Source organism: Pholcus phalangioides, unplaced genomic scaffold (genome assembly GCF_987345545.1).
Source record: "Pholcus phalangioides strain wild (caught in Gottingen) unplaced genomic scaffold, Ppha-v1.0 ptg000010l_1, whole genome shotgun sequence".
Taxonomy (NCBI): domain Eukaryota; kingdom Metazoa; phylum Arthropoda; class Arachnida; order Araneae; family Pholcidae; genus Pholcus; species Pholcus phalangioides.
In genome coordinates, this window is record NW_028301603.1 from 28533129 (window position 1) to 28548391 (window position 15263).

The 15263-nt window shown below is 43.4% G+C and overlaps 1 protein-coding gene across 1 annotated transcript in view; it reads left to right on the plus strand.

Annotated features, from left to right (window-relative positions):
• The window catches only part of LOC149081222 (uncharacterized), a 57107-nt gene that overhangs the window by 12367 nt on the left and 29477 nt on the right, over positions 1–15263 (plus strand). Inside the window, exons 4-5 of the mRNA XM_089238050.1 lie at positions 6131–6346; positions 14498–14759. Of these exons, the coding sequence (XP_089094176.1) occupies positions 6131–6346; positions 14498–14759 (478 nt within the window). The remainder of the gene's footprint in view (positions 1–6130; positions 6347–14497; positions 14760–15263) is intronic.

Below are 15263 nucleotides of genomic sequence, written 5' to 3' on the forward strand. Positions count from 1 at the left end.
AGCTTACCCCCCTGACCATTCCATCGCCCACTTTGAGAAACCCTGACGTAAGCCAGGGCAGTTTTCCCTTTTGCCTCTCTGTAATTAATTCCGGCCCTTCTCAGCTTGGCGATCGCAGTATTACAAATGTATACTGCGCAAATGTATACAGTTTGCTTGCATACAGTTTTGTAAGTCTTGCATATCATTTTGAAATTCAACCCTTACATTGATTTCTCCCGTGGAATTTTAAGAACTGCTTTACTACAGAACTCTTATCAAAACCACAGCATCATCAACTACAGAAACGGTTTTTGCTAATCTGGTGGATGATGTAGAGCCCACATTTGCAAGCGTGGATTGCGTAAAAAATTCGGTGGAGCAATTCAACATTTTTTATGATCTGTTTTGGATTGAAATTTTGTGTGAAAATTTCCGTTAAAGAGTACAATTTTCCTTTCCGCGTTACACAGGTTCCGTTTGATCCAGGTTTTTTTTTAATGTGAATTTTGGCATTGAAATCACGGGACCACGATTTTTCTTCCCCGTTGCAGAAAGGTTTCCGCTTAAGGCCCCTTACACACGGAGCGGACGCGGGTCCGGATCGCTTATAAACAATCCCTACAGTTCTAGCTACATTGTAGAAATTTAGAGCATCGTGATTGGCCGAAATGAGGGATGAACCGTTACGTCACTCCTAGTGAAATTTTTGCCGGCGTCGTTTAACAACAGATACATTTAATTGTGCTGGAATCCTACATCCACCGTTGAAGTAATGGTTATAGTACGAGACTCGTTATACCGCAGGTTACGTGTTTAATCATCACCTCCTACAGATAGAAGCCCTCTGCAGTGTTTCCCATAAACGTCATTCAGACTACCTAGCAAGTTTGCCACACAGCATCGTATTCCGTTTCTTCTTATTTTGGCGTCGAATCTTCCTGATTGCCTCACAAAAGCCTCATAGTGATTGGATGTGGGGCATAGAAATCGCCAATTCTGAACCCGAGATCATTTCTTTTCCTCACAACGATGATACTGACACGAGCAGGGAATTTTTTTTCCCCTGAATATTCTGAGGGAAAATAGACTGCTTACTGACGTCACAGTCTGAGTGCCGAGGCCTTCTATCTCTAGGAGGTGATGGTTCAATTCGGTCTGAAACCCATCCTAATTCTTTTTCTCATCTGTGCTGTCATTTATTAATTTACTAAAAAATGTTACCGCTTTTGTTTCTGATTTAATCAAATGCGGTTCACGTGCATCGAGAAGACAATGATAACGGCTCGTGAAGCGAGCGCCCGGCTGTCACATTCAATACAAAATGCTTTCATTTTTCGTTAGTGAACTTTGAAATTAAGTTTCACCCAAAACTCCGCCTCCCGTGACGTCTTGCTAGCTTTTTTTTTTGCTCGCAGTAACCAATCACCGGCGTGCTAATGCTTCCTGTGTTACCAAGAGAGTAGGGATTGTAATTACGCGTCCGGATCCGCATGCCTTATCACACGAGCACATATTTAGACTTTTTTTGTTTTCACCCAGTGAACGCTGTAGTTACAGTTTTTTTTAGTTATTTTTTTCCCTGCTATTAAAAGAAACCCCGTGACCTACCGATGCTAACCCTGTAAACCGTTTTTTATTTCGGTTATTTTTCCGGTTTTCATGAATTTTTAAAGTTTCCACAGACTTTTTGCCCACCCTGTATTTGGTAACAGGGCGTATGGCATTGCATCCAAATAACATGTAGTGCTCAGATATGCCATTCATGTTGCAAGGGGGTTATGTAGTTAAAAAAAAAATTAACATTTTATTCTGTACCCGGTCCCCGTGTGCTCAAAAAACCTAATTAGGGAGTTGTTGCCCTGTCTCTCCTGATGCCAACTAAAAAAAAAATGACACGTTTCTAAGTGCAATATTCGCTGAGATATTCGAATTCGAAAAACGGAGGTAAGTTGGGGGGGGGGGAAACAGCAATGAATGCTGGTAAAACGGTTCACCCGCATTTAGTTGGCATCAGGAGAGACAGAGCAGCAACTCCCTAATTGGGTTTTTGGGCACAGAGACTGTATAGTTAAAATTTTTAGTTTAATAACTATACAACTCCACACGACATGAATGACATATTTGAGAACTACACGTTATTTGGATACTTTTCTAATTGTAAGCATGGTATGGCTCCAGGATCAACGGTTTGCCACACATACGCCCTGTTACCTATGCACCCTGCATAATTTATCCGAGGCTCTTTCCTGCCCTCGCAATCAGTCACCCGAGTCTCCTTCGCTCTGGAAATCATTCATTCAAGTGTCGTTCTTCCTGACAATTATTTAATCTGAAGCCGCCCTTGCCCTGGAGACAATTTACCCGAGCCTCCTTTGAACTGGAAATCATTTATCCGAGCATCATTTGACAAGGAAGGCCATTTACACGAAGGTTCCTTGCACCTAGTAATCATTTACCCGATTCTCCCTTGCCTCTAGGGAGATCATTCGTCTGAGTCTCCTTTGTCCTGTAGACGAGTAATAATATCAGTTTATCCGAGGCCCAGGAGATCACTTATCCACAAGTGGAAATCCTTTATCCTAAGCTCCTTTATCCCGTGCTATACAGTAACTGTAACTGTATAGCGCGTTGTTTTTTTATATAGTATTTCATTTTTTTGAAAGTTTTAGTTTATCATTTAAGAATGAAAGTGTGAAGAATGGACAAAGGAAGGTTCTACCTGTACGAAAAATATTCTTTAAATATTTTAATATAAATTGCCGGCAGGCATTACACGTGCTAATGTTTTTCATTAAAATGCTTTTTTCTGAATACTAAGTTTTTTTTGTTATACAAATACAAATACAACGCCACAACAGGCAAAATGCCCAACGAGGTGGCTGAGGAAAAGATGCCCATAAAAATATGAATGTCATATATTTCCAAAAAAATATATAGCAACCCAATTAAAAATGCAATTAACAAAAAATATAAACAATATATACACGTGATAAAATATTATACAATGCCCCATAAAGAATACTTATGGTTGTCTTATTCTAAGAATGGATGGCTTCTCGATTTACCCCAACATGTTTATCGTATTTCATTTTAAAAAGGAACGTATTTTAACGGAACATTATTATAGATAAGGAACATATTTTCAAACATCACTCACTCATTCAAATGTCTTGAAACTCTATGTGTCTTGTCTCTCAACACTATGGTGTTACATACCGTAAACTGGGGTGACTTTGTGCCAAGGTTCCGACTATGTGCCATTCACGAATTTTAGGACGCAAGCGCTTCCTGGGAACCTATGGAGGAACAATCGGTTTCAAAATTTGTCGTGCCGATTCGGGAGCTGTAGGTGACTCACCAACAGCATCTATTGCATCATCTGCTGTCAGCTGTTGCCTAGAGAATTTTTTAGGTTATATTGTGATTTACGAAAAATCTTTCAAGTGCGTGTAAACCTCTCTAGTGCAGACAGTGTGTGTTTCGTGGACACTAGATAATTTGATATTTCTATGCAGAAGTTGCTTACGATAAGAAATACCTATTTGAATTGTAAAAATAGTGAATTTTTTTGCAGAAATATGACGCATAAACAAAAAAAATTGGAATTCTGGTGGTGACTTTGTGCCACCTGTTTTTTCAGAGTTTTTCCCCTTTTTCATTAGTTTGTTATTGTCCCAGCAATGGTTCCCAAGTAGGTGTGGAAGGAAGCTGGGTATTCGACCCTACCGCAATTACTCAAATGAAACGCTTGAAGAGGCTCTTAGTGTGATAAGAAACAAACAGATGCTCACCATTTTTGATCATATTGGGGAGGCGTGTGGAAGGGCCACGAAGAAAGTTTTGAAAGTTTTACTCATGACGAAATTTGGTACCCGCGGTACCGAATCGTGATGAAAATCAAGAACCCTTGGCCTATCGGCAGGGACAACAACTTTATAGTGGATTCGAAGAAATAAATGTTATATTTATAGTGCGTTGTTTTTAAAAAAGAGCCTTATATTTTCGAGTTTTAAGCCTTGTTTATTTTTGTTAACGTTTCAGCGAATTAAAATTTTCCAAAAAAATAAAGAATGAAGACTTTCTTTACTTAAAAATGTCAATAAACTGGATTTTTTTTTTTAGGTTTCGGAGATTAGTTTATTTAAAAATTCAAAAATGACTTAATTCTGAGAAGAAATAATTTTTCCAAAGGGTTCCAAGTAAAGTCAACAATCGGAATTTAATAAAAACGGGTGTGACAGGGGAGAAAAAGTGATGGCACATAGTCGTCGTCACTATTTGCCACGAGAAAAAAGAAATCGAAAGCTGAGATGTGAGGCTACCTTTAGTAAAATCCCAGCAGCTTAGGCAAAGCATAAAGCCGCTGTGGTGGTCGAGTGGTTATAGTGACGGACTCGCGGTGCGAGGTTCCGGGTTCGAACCCCACAGTGGTGGTCTGCTGAAGTTGGTTTTCTGTGGTTCCCAACTTCAAGGCGCAAATGCGAGCCGATCTCCCCGTTAAAAAGTCTCGCCACAGAGAGCAACAGTCCTACAACGATAAATCATTCAATCATAACACTTCACTCATAGTTTCAAAAACTGGTGGCAGATGGCAGCACTACACATAACAAGCATTACAGAGAAACAAAAAAAACTTCAGGTTCACTACACGTACACGCACATTCCCGCATGTACCGATTCGTTGGGGGTTCCGGGGGGGGGGGTGTGTAGCAGTAGTAGGTAGGGCCTCCAAAAAATGGCTCGGGGATCCATGATGTTCTTAAATCAGCCACCTCGTTGGGCAATTTGCCTGTTGTGGCGTTGTATTTGTATAAGGGGCCCATTCAAGTATTACGTTAGCAGATTTTCAGTCATTTTTGACCCCTCCCCACTCCTTCGTCAGCAAAAGTCAGCAAAACACTGACCCCCCCGCCCCCCTCCCTGTCAGCGAAATTTCGTCAGCAGCTTGGAATATTTCATATCTTCAAAAAGGGGTGGTTGATGACGTAAGCAACCTTCATACCCCCCCCCTTCCCCCCCTTGTCATCAAAAGTCAGAAAATCCGAAACAACACCCCCTCCACCTCGATGCTGACGTAATACTTGAATGACCGCTAAGGAAAGATATCAAGGAAAAACCTCAAAAAAGTGGCACAAAGTCACCCTAGTTTACTGTATTTTAACACGAGCTTTAAGGATTTTAATCGATGGTTATTTTTTTTTTTAATTTTAACTTTTAACAACATGCAACTTTTCAAAAATCACCAAAATTTACCCATATTTTGTGCCATAAAATTTTTTTCAAAATAATTTTTATAAAAAATCCTCGTGTTAAAGCAGGGCCGCAACTACAGGGGGTGGATCTCATGCCCCTAGCGCTGGACCCGAGGGGGGCTTCAAAATGTGCGTTTGCCTCGGGTGACCAAGCATCTAGTTGCGGCCCTGTGTTAAAGTATGTAACACGTAGGCAGTTAAAGTTGCTATATCTCCTTTATCTCAGAAGGAAACGGATGGATTGACGTATGTGGGTGCATTCTATTGATGAACAGGGACCTTCATATAGAGGTTTTTAAGGGTATTTGGGGCCGTTCAAGTATTACGTCATCATCGATGGGGGGAGGGGGTTCCCAATTTGCTGACTTTTGATGACAAGGGGGGGGGGGTTTAGATAATGCTTACGTCATCAACCCCCCTTTATGAAAATATGAGTTAGGATTCAGAAGGGCAGAGCTGATGACGAAATTTTGCTGACGGGGGGGGGGGGTCAAAAATGGCTAAAAATTTGCTTACGTAATACTTGAACGGACCCTTTTCGCGGCAAATAATTAAAAAAATTCCATGCAAAATCAACTTGAAAAGTAGCCAATGATCCGGGCGAATTCCATCCGCACCCGCGTCGTGTTTATAGTTCCATATAACCTAATGTATAAAACCTCTGTGTGCGGATGCGGAGCCCACACTTAAGTTTTGACACATGCGGATGACATCCGGACCCGCACGAACACCACCAAGTTGCGGGCGCATTCCGCATAGTCTGAAAGGCTCCGTGTATGTTACCAGTAGTTAAAACTTCTTCCGGACGTGTGGAAGGGCCCTAATGCAGGTTCCGTTAAAGCATAGGTTTTATTGTATTCGGAGAAACTGAACCGATTTCGTTGAAATTCCCAAAGGTGCGAGAGTTCCAGAGCTCGGTGCGTTCGGACGTGGACAAGGGAAGGACCAAGGAACTGGAGAACGAACTGAAGATGTCGCGCAAGCTGACGGCCACGCTGAACGAGGAGATATCCAGCCTGAAGGAAGAGCTGCAAAAATCCCAGGCCGAAAACGAATCGCTGCAGAGGAACCATAGAGGAACGTCCAGCAGGAGCCTTACGCCGACCCGACAGGTCAGTCTCTTTTATTGTAACTGTATTAATACTAAAACAGGGTGTTCCAGGTCTGCAAGGTTGCTGCTACTCAAGTTGCGATTGAACCCAGGACCACAAACTACCCCCCCCCCCCCGCCTCTTAGTCAAGGGAATAAATCGTCCCCTTTCTTCTCTCTTACGGCAGTATGTATAATTAGGAGTGGGAGTATCTTTAATTATAATTAGTGCTAATAATCACTCTCTAACTGGGGGTTTCCCTTTTGTTTGAGGGTTACTTTAAAATTTCTCTTTCTCCTTTTTTTCTGCCGCCAGTAGCTTGTTCACATGCGCTGAAGTCATTGTTTTGTGCGATCCTAGGTTCCATTAGAAAAATTGTCAAGTCTTGCCGTGTTGTCTCACCCAGAACCGCAACTCGGGATGGGGGGGGGGGTCTGGTGCTCAAGCACTAAACCAGAGGAGATGCAAATTTCCACACTTTAACTCAGGGGCTCTTAACCTTTTAGAGCCGCGACACAAAATAAACAAGAAGATTAGCTTTGCTGTCCATAGGACTGTTTGCTCTTCGAAATTGCTGAAACCAGTGGCGCAATAAGTGCATTTCTAATAGGACTGTAAGTGGATTCGCACGACTCATCTAGGGAGCCCCTGCAAATCAATTGTGGGGTTGTGACCCATACCTCATCAAGAATACCTGGCTGCAAGTGGATTTGTACGACCGATCTTGGAAGCCCCGCGAATCAAGTTCGGGTCGTGACCCATAGCACGGAAACCCTTGGCTTAAAATAAATATGTGCGATCCTTCTCAAAAGCCCCTGCGAATCTGAAGGTGTGGAACCCATAGCTCAAGAGCCCCTGGCTGTTAGTGAGTTGGAACCCATCTCGGAAGCCTCTGCAACCCAAGTTTGGGTCACGACCGATGGTTAACAGGACTGTAAGTGACTTTAAGCTATCCTTCCACATTATAAAGGGGGCTCCAAAATGCATGCTTGCCCCGGCTGACCAAGCATCTAGTTGCGACCCTGCTCTCACCCCCGCTAATTTTAGCCATAGAGTTCTGTGACACCCTGTATTTTGAACTGGATGACATTGGTTGGTGTGGGTATGGTAAACGGGGAATTTTCAGACAAGGATGGGCATGGAGTTCCTCAAGACAGTGTCTTAGGTCTAATTTTTTGCCTTTTGTGGATAAGTTCGGCCAAGGTATCGATGGGATAGTCAGCAAATTCGAGGATGATGTGAAACTAAATGTGTGTAGTCATCCTCTGAGATGTGAAGCGGTCGTTGTGTCGTTGGTGTTCATCAATGTGTGTGCAATCTTGAATCCTAGTGATTGGGAGTTGAGTTACTTACGATTGCTACGATTACCAACAGAAAGACATGGACTTGGTCGAGAGGGAGCAGAGATGAGCCTCTCAGGTGATTGTAGCTATGAATGACATCTAAAGATACTTCATTCTTTGAACACGCTTTTATTGAAGTATTTGAGATTTTGAATAGATTGGACAGGGTGGACCATGAACAAAACCGTCATTCAAGTGCCTAGATTAGGTTGGATAATATTCGTGGTTGTGGATATGGGAAACGGGGAATTTTCGGAGTGGAGTTTCTCAAGGCAGTGTCTTAGGTCCCGTTTTTTTTTCCTGACGAGGTTGTGAAAACATGGTATAGCTGTATTTATGGTATAGCAACACCAGCTCTGCTCTAGCTGGTGTTGGTATAGCATACCTTACGTTGTCGCAAATGGCTAGAGCAACGACTAGATACGTACTTGATCAGAAAGACTGGACAAAAATTCCAGGCGTCAAGCCGCCATGGCGACTAAACAATTGCTATCTAAAGATCAGTGCCTGAAAAAGTCAAAAGAAGCATTTATTTTAGACCTTTATCTTCGGGTAAAAAAATTTTTTCGGTGCCTGGAAATTTTTTTTCTGGCGCCTAGATTTTTTGCGATTTGTCCAGCCTTGCTGATCAGTCGTGTCAAGCACGCATTTTCGCGGCTCCGCATAATGTTGAAGGCATAATATATATTCAAAATCTCACGAAGGAGCAGGTAGAGGGTGAATTCCGTGCCCCCCCCCCCCCTGTTTGGGATCAGGAACGGAACGCATGCCACTCTACAGTATTGATATCCTCAAATCATTTGTTGTAAATACAAGACATGCGTTTTCCCCCTTGAATTGCATAGGAGGCTTTCTTGGGATCTTGTTTATTTCTAGATATGCGTGGGGGGCTCACGTACCCGTAGAAATGCGTAGAAGGCGCGCGCGTGCGCGCGCGCATATCTCTGGAAATGCTTTAAGACGCTTGAGTATCAACTACAAATACAAGGTAGATGTGTGCGTGCGTGCTTTTTTTCTATAAATGCTCGGAAAGCTTTCTGTCTGGAAATGCGTACCCATATAAATGCGTAGGAAGCGCGCATTCTTGTTCTGTTGAAATGCGTCGGAAGCGCGCATTCTTGTTCTGTTGAAATGCGTCGGAAGCGTGCATACCCCCCTTTAGGCCCACTCCTCAGTTCAGGGAAGTTGCGTCTTCCTGACCTTGACTTCGGTTAGTTGCGCCGTCATGTGAACATTGATTGGGATGGAAGTTGCCAGTTGTCCCGTATATACAGGACTCAATTCCCTATGCAGGAGAGGTAGTGTGTTGCATGGCCCCCACAAGGTGTAGGCTGTAAAGGCTCCAGCCCTGGGGGCCCGGGACGATTTTCACAATTTTTTTACTTTTTCACGCTATAAATTCATCGTACAGGGGCCCCCGCAAACGATCTCAGCTTAGGAGGGCCCTGCTCCAGGATGTGGGGGGACCATTGTGAGTTGCATAGTATATTCATTAATTATTGGGGGGTGGGACTAGGTTCCGGTACCTATGACTTCGATTTCCCAGAAGCAGTAGCTTACGCGGGTTTTTTCAGGGGAGGGGAAGTCATGTTCACCTTTTTATTTCTTCTGGAGGGGATTCATTTCGTAAATTACTGCCTGTGTAAATGCAAAAAAGCAAACCTTCCCCCCTTCACTATAATCCAAGCTCTTTCTTCGCCCCCCCCCCCTTCCTGCGTACGTCAGAGGTACAAGAAATCAGGATTTGAGCTCCAAAAAATAAAATTAGTTATGTGAAGCGGATCTAATTATTCTTATCTCACTTGCCCGCCCCCGGGGCGGCGGCGGCCCCGGTTTAGTTACGGCCAGGGCCGTCTTAGTAGCACCATGGGTCCCCGAATCGGCTAAAAGTACCTGCTCCTAAATTTCTATGCTTTCTCGAGAAAATCATAGCACCAAATCTCACTTTCACGAGGCTCTTGGTTATCACGAGTTATGGTCTTGAGGGCCCTGCCCGGGTAGGCCCATGCGTTAAGATGGCAGTGGTTACGGCCCTGGTACGTGGTGCAGGCAAAAAAAATCGATGAAGTCTTCTCTACGGATAAGACTTAGTTGAGGCAAATCCAAACGTCACTCACTTTATGTTGGTTTTGTTTTTTCTTTGTAATGAATGTGATTGTTCCCGATGACAATCGAACGAAGATATCGCCGGTAGATGTCGCGTTGGAAGTAAAACTCATCCCGCTCTACTTTTCTTTTTGTATGTGTGTGTGTGTGTCTCCCAAAGTTGTTGCTATTCATAGATGCAGAAAGAACATTGTACACGAAGCGTGCACTCGTAACAACGAGTCGTCAGTCCTCAACGACGAATAAAAAGAGAAAATAATTAGAACGCCAAGGCCCTCTTCTCCTGCAATGTTTCGTGTAGAGGGGTCCGTGGTCATGATTTTATCGGTACAATAAGTCTATGGTTTGCATTTTATTGGTGCAAATGGTCTGTGGGCTTGATTTTAGTGGTACAAGAGGTCTGTGGGCTCGATTTTAGTGGTACAAGAGGTCTGTGGGCTTGATTTTATTGGTACAAGAAGTGCGTGGCCGTAATTTTTGTTAGTGCCAGAGGCCCGCGGTTTTCATTGTGTTGGTACACGGGGTCCATGGTCTTAATTTCATTGGTACAAGGAGTCCGTGGCCCTCATTTTATTGAAAAAACGAATCCGTAACCTTCATTTCAAGACTTTTTTAACACGTTAACTGGTGGTGGGGGTTTTTTGGTCCACCAGCTCTTCTATTTGGCCCACCAGTAAAGCGAAAAAAAATCTTCAGTCGTATGACTTATTATTTTTTGTCAATCATTATGACTCCCGCCGCACTGTTGGGATGCCCTTTTTTCAAAGTGGCCCCACCAGTTCGAATTTCTTACAAAATGGCCTGCTTCATTTTATTCATGAAGCGGATCCATTATTGCCTAAACGGATCCGTGACCTTCATATTATTGGTAAAGCGGACCAAATGCTTTCACATTGTAGGTAAAACGGATCCATGGTCTTCATTTTATTGGTGTAAGGGGGTCCATGCCATAACCTGGATCGATCCTGTGGATTTTGTGTAGAAAAAGAGGACTCGAGACACACAGAAAGGAATAGAGGATCGATCCCCTTCTTTTTTTCTTTTGTGAAGAGGCCTCGACAAACAAACAAAACAATGTAAAGAGGAAAAAGAGTTTGATTCTGTTCCAAGTGCCACTCGCAAGACTTCTTTATTCGCTGCCTTCCCGAAATAGTGTTTGTCGCTTGGCTCGAACCTTCCTTTTGAAAAGAAAAATCACAAAAATTGGTTAAATTCAAAACCATGTGATTGGACTTGACTCGTCTTGACTTGATTACTGTATAGGCTACGGCAAAACAATTGTCAATATTCCTAGGATACGGACAGCGGGTGTCAGAAGCTGTATGCAAGTGATTTGTAATCCTACCTTACGTACACCGAGCAGTCTGCCATCTCGTGGCCGATGGTATCAGCAGCATCAGCGCTGGTCTTATGAGGACATTCTAATAACAGTAAGACCCCCCTCCTCAAGCGGGTATGCTCAAATCGATCTCCAGTAGCCTGGAGACTAGACGACCCAAGTTTCCCGTCCCCCCTCCACACGGCGATACTAATAAGAAATCCAGGTGACTTGGAAAAATGCAGTTTTGAGTTTGCGACCGTCACACGAGCACAAAAGCATGCTGTCTTGATGAGGGCCACCAGTCGGAGCTCTTCTGAGTCCTCCGGCACCCGAAGAGTTTAAGAAGTACTCTGGGCATAACAAAAACATTGGACAGGAAGCACCAACCAAAAACGCATGCGTAACGTCTTGAAAATTTGGAACTAATTAAAATCCAGGATTTATGTGACTAATAATTTCAGGATTAACGAAGTAAAAAAATCATAATCAAATTTTTGGATCTTGTTTGACTCGAGACCTCGTTGATCCATTCGTTGAAACATCACTGCACAATGTGCAAGAAGAAGCATTTCAGTATTCGTGATACTGGAATAGCGAGGAGACCAGGGCCGGACTTGGGAAAGTGCGAAGGCCGCTAAATTTTTTGGGACCGCAAAAGGGGATAAAAGTGTTTTGATTACATTTTGACTTCAACTTCTTAGCAAAGCATTAGCTTAAAATTCAGTCCAAGATAGAGAACCTCTATAAGATTGAGGGGCCTGGGTAGATAAACGGGGTTTTCTAGCCCTGAGAGCCCCAAATCTTCGAGTGTCTGGGGCGCTTGCAATTTTTTCACTGGCAAGCGGAAAATTTTGTACATATTTATTGCCAAATGGCTTTTTTTTATGACTACGAAGGAGTTTTACAGTCGTTCTCGGGCACCAGAGTACCCATGGACACCCTGCGGTATTGGAAAACCCCTGTTCAGGGGGGCCGCAAAATACTTAAGCCCGTCCGTGGAGGAGACTAGCACGCAAAGTCACCAATTTTTCTCTCTACTCGCCAATACACCGAAACATCCACGTCTTATTGGCGTTGTATAAATACGGACGTTGGCAGATGCGTATTTACAAACGGGGGGGGGGGGGGCGGCTTGGCGATCTGTAGCCCAAGGCGAAAAATTTGAGGAATGAGTGGTGAAGGAAATTATTAGAATGGGAGAAGCGTGATAAAAAGTTTTATAGCCCACAAGCGGTAAAACCATCAGTCTGCCTGTGCCTAGAGAGTAAGACACTAGGTCAGTGAGTAACTTAACAATTGACCTACAGTGTCTGGTCACGCTTTATTTAACAAAAAGAGTGACCTAGAGTGTGTGTGTGTGTGTGTGTGAGCGTGACCTGGAGATCAAGGGACCAGGTCAGTGAGTGACCAAACTAGTGTGTAAGCATGTGAATAATCGAAAGAGTGACCTAGAGAGCGAAGGACTACGTCAGTAAGCGATCAAAAGAGAGAGATCGAGAGAGTGAAGGACCAGGTCAGTAAGACCGAAAAAGTGACCCAGAGAGATCTGAACGTGAGGGTGACCTAAAAATCAAGGGTGACCAGGTCGGTGAGTAACCAAGAAGGTGGGCAAGCATGTGGGAGGGGCGGGGGGGGTTGAGAGAGTGACCAAGAACGCGTGCAAGCATGTGAAGTGCTGAGAGAGTGATCTAAAGATTAAGGTACTACGCCAGTAGTGACCAAAAGAGTAACCTAGAGCAGTGGTGCTCAAACTATATGAAGTGCGAATCCTCCTCCCCCTTTTGACCAAAAAATTTATCAGCGACCCCTACATGCCGGGACATTCCGATTTTTTTTGCCAGTAAATGTGCTGTCCCGAAAGCCCTTTTACGAAACACTTGTTTCGATTTTGATTAGGCAATATTGATTTCCAAGCATATTCATTTTTTTTTAATATCATATAAATATTGACTTTGTTTTTTGATGTACGTAGGGTTCCTTATGCGAGATGGAAGTGTATGGTCCTTGATTTTCGTATACAGGGTGATTAACAAAGAATCATCCGATTTCAAAATGATTACACACTTGAGATCGACCATTCACAAAACGTAGACACGCCGCCCCTCCCGTATATTCACACATCACTTATAATTCTATTCTGTGTTTTTAATTTTTAAGAAGTATACAATTTTGAAAACCGGGCGATTCTGTCTAAGGCCGTGATTACACTATAAAAGTTTTGTAAAAGTGCTTTTATAAAACTTGAAAAATACTATCAATAAGCTGATTGGTTACATTCGAGCAAATGCAACCGGTGATCTTATTGGTTGAATTTTTCAAGTCGTGTAAAAGGACTTTTAGAAAACTTTTATAGTGTAATCCCAGCCTAAGGCCGGAATTACACTATGAATGTTTGATAAAAATTCTTGCATAAAACTTGGCAAATGCAACCAATGAGCTTATCGGTTACGTTCGAGCGCGAATGTAATCAATAGGTTGCGAGTACAATCACTTACTGGTTGCACTCATTTGGTCACTCATACGGTCACTCACTTGGTCATTGATACTGTCGCTCACTCACTCATACAATCGATCGCACATTCACTTGGTCACTCATGAAGTCCCTCACTCACGCATATGGTCACTAACTGACTTGTATACACTCACCTAATCACTAGTTCACTCACATAATCAGTCACTCATACGGTCAAGGCAGGCGAAATGTCAGGTGCGAATTTCCGAGGACGAAACGTCCCCGAGTCGAAATATCGGAGGTGAAATTTACGGATGCCGTGGGACCATAATATCAAAAAAAAGAAAAAACCCTATCACGCACAGGGCAAGTGTGCATTTTGGTTCCGGGCATTTTGCACTATGGGCCCTACATTCTGCAGCAGGACCTCCCATGTGGGATTTTCCACGGGCTTCTCTATAGTAGATTTATGGTGTGAAAAAACAAATAATGATAAAGAGTCGTCTCTGTTCCCCCCCCCCGGGGGGGCTGGAGCCCTGTCAGTCCCCCATCCAGTTATTTTTCATGAAAAATATGATGGCTCATCAATGTCGAAAAAGTTATGTGGCATAATCAAGAACGGTAAAATAATTCTAAACGGGAGGAAACAATTTTCTAAAAGCGGGACGTATAGTCACGTACATTGTGGTGGTAAATTATTATTATCATCATTATTATTTTTTCATTTTTGTGGCTTCAGACGGGTTATCCTGTTTGCTAAAACGCCCTTTGAACACCCTACCTAGGTCGTCTTTATGGCGGCACATTAGATTTTGCACCCGGGTGGCAGGTGAGTTACAGCCGCCCCCTGAGAGAGAGAGTCAGATAGTCTCAGTGCATTGCATAAAATGAACGAATGCAGTACAGTATTGTAATGTTGTATTATTTTTGTATTTCCGGGCCGTGTGTAGAGTAGCCGTCTGTCTCCGGTGGCCAGCAGGGAAGGGGTGACCACCCCGGTCGGCGGTGGCAAGGACTACGACTCGCTGACGAGGGAGCTCTACGACACGATGGAGCGCGAGAACGACCTGCGCGAGCAGCTCAAGTTCAGCGAGGAGGAGGCCAAGACGTCGCGTCGCAAGATGAACGCCCTCGAACAGGAGAACGAGACCCTCATGCTGCAGATGAAGAAGCTCAACACCCTGCTCAGGGCGAGGACCAACAACAAGAAAGGTATGCGTTTGATTGATCGCAATTACCACGTGCCACGATTCGAAACACTTGGCGTAGAATTCTGAATTTAAAACAGTGAAGCGCGCGCAATGTCTTCGAAATAGCTCCCTCTTGGTAACTACCCATAATACCTCCTGCGATGCTGATCGTCTGTCTCAAAATGACGTTCCTGAAGATCTTTTTTACGAAATTACGTCTCGGAGGATCTTCTCCAATCACTTGTTTTCAGTGATTGGAAAACATTTGGTGATTGTGTCTTCGTGACACAAAACGGCGTCCCCTGAAGATTTTTTTTAAATCACTTGTTTTGAAAGATTGGAAAGGTCTTAATGACACAAAATGACGCACGTCCCTGAAGATCCTTTTCAATGACACAAAATGGCATCTCTGAGGATCTTTTCCAGTTTCTTGTTTTCAGTGATTGGAAAGGATTTTCATGACACAAAACGACGTCTCTGAATATCTTTCTGAATGACATAAAACGACGTCCCTGAAAATCTTTTT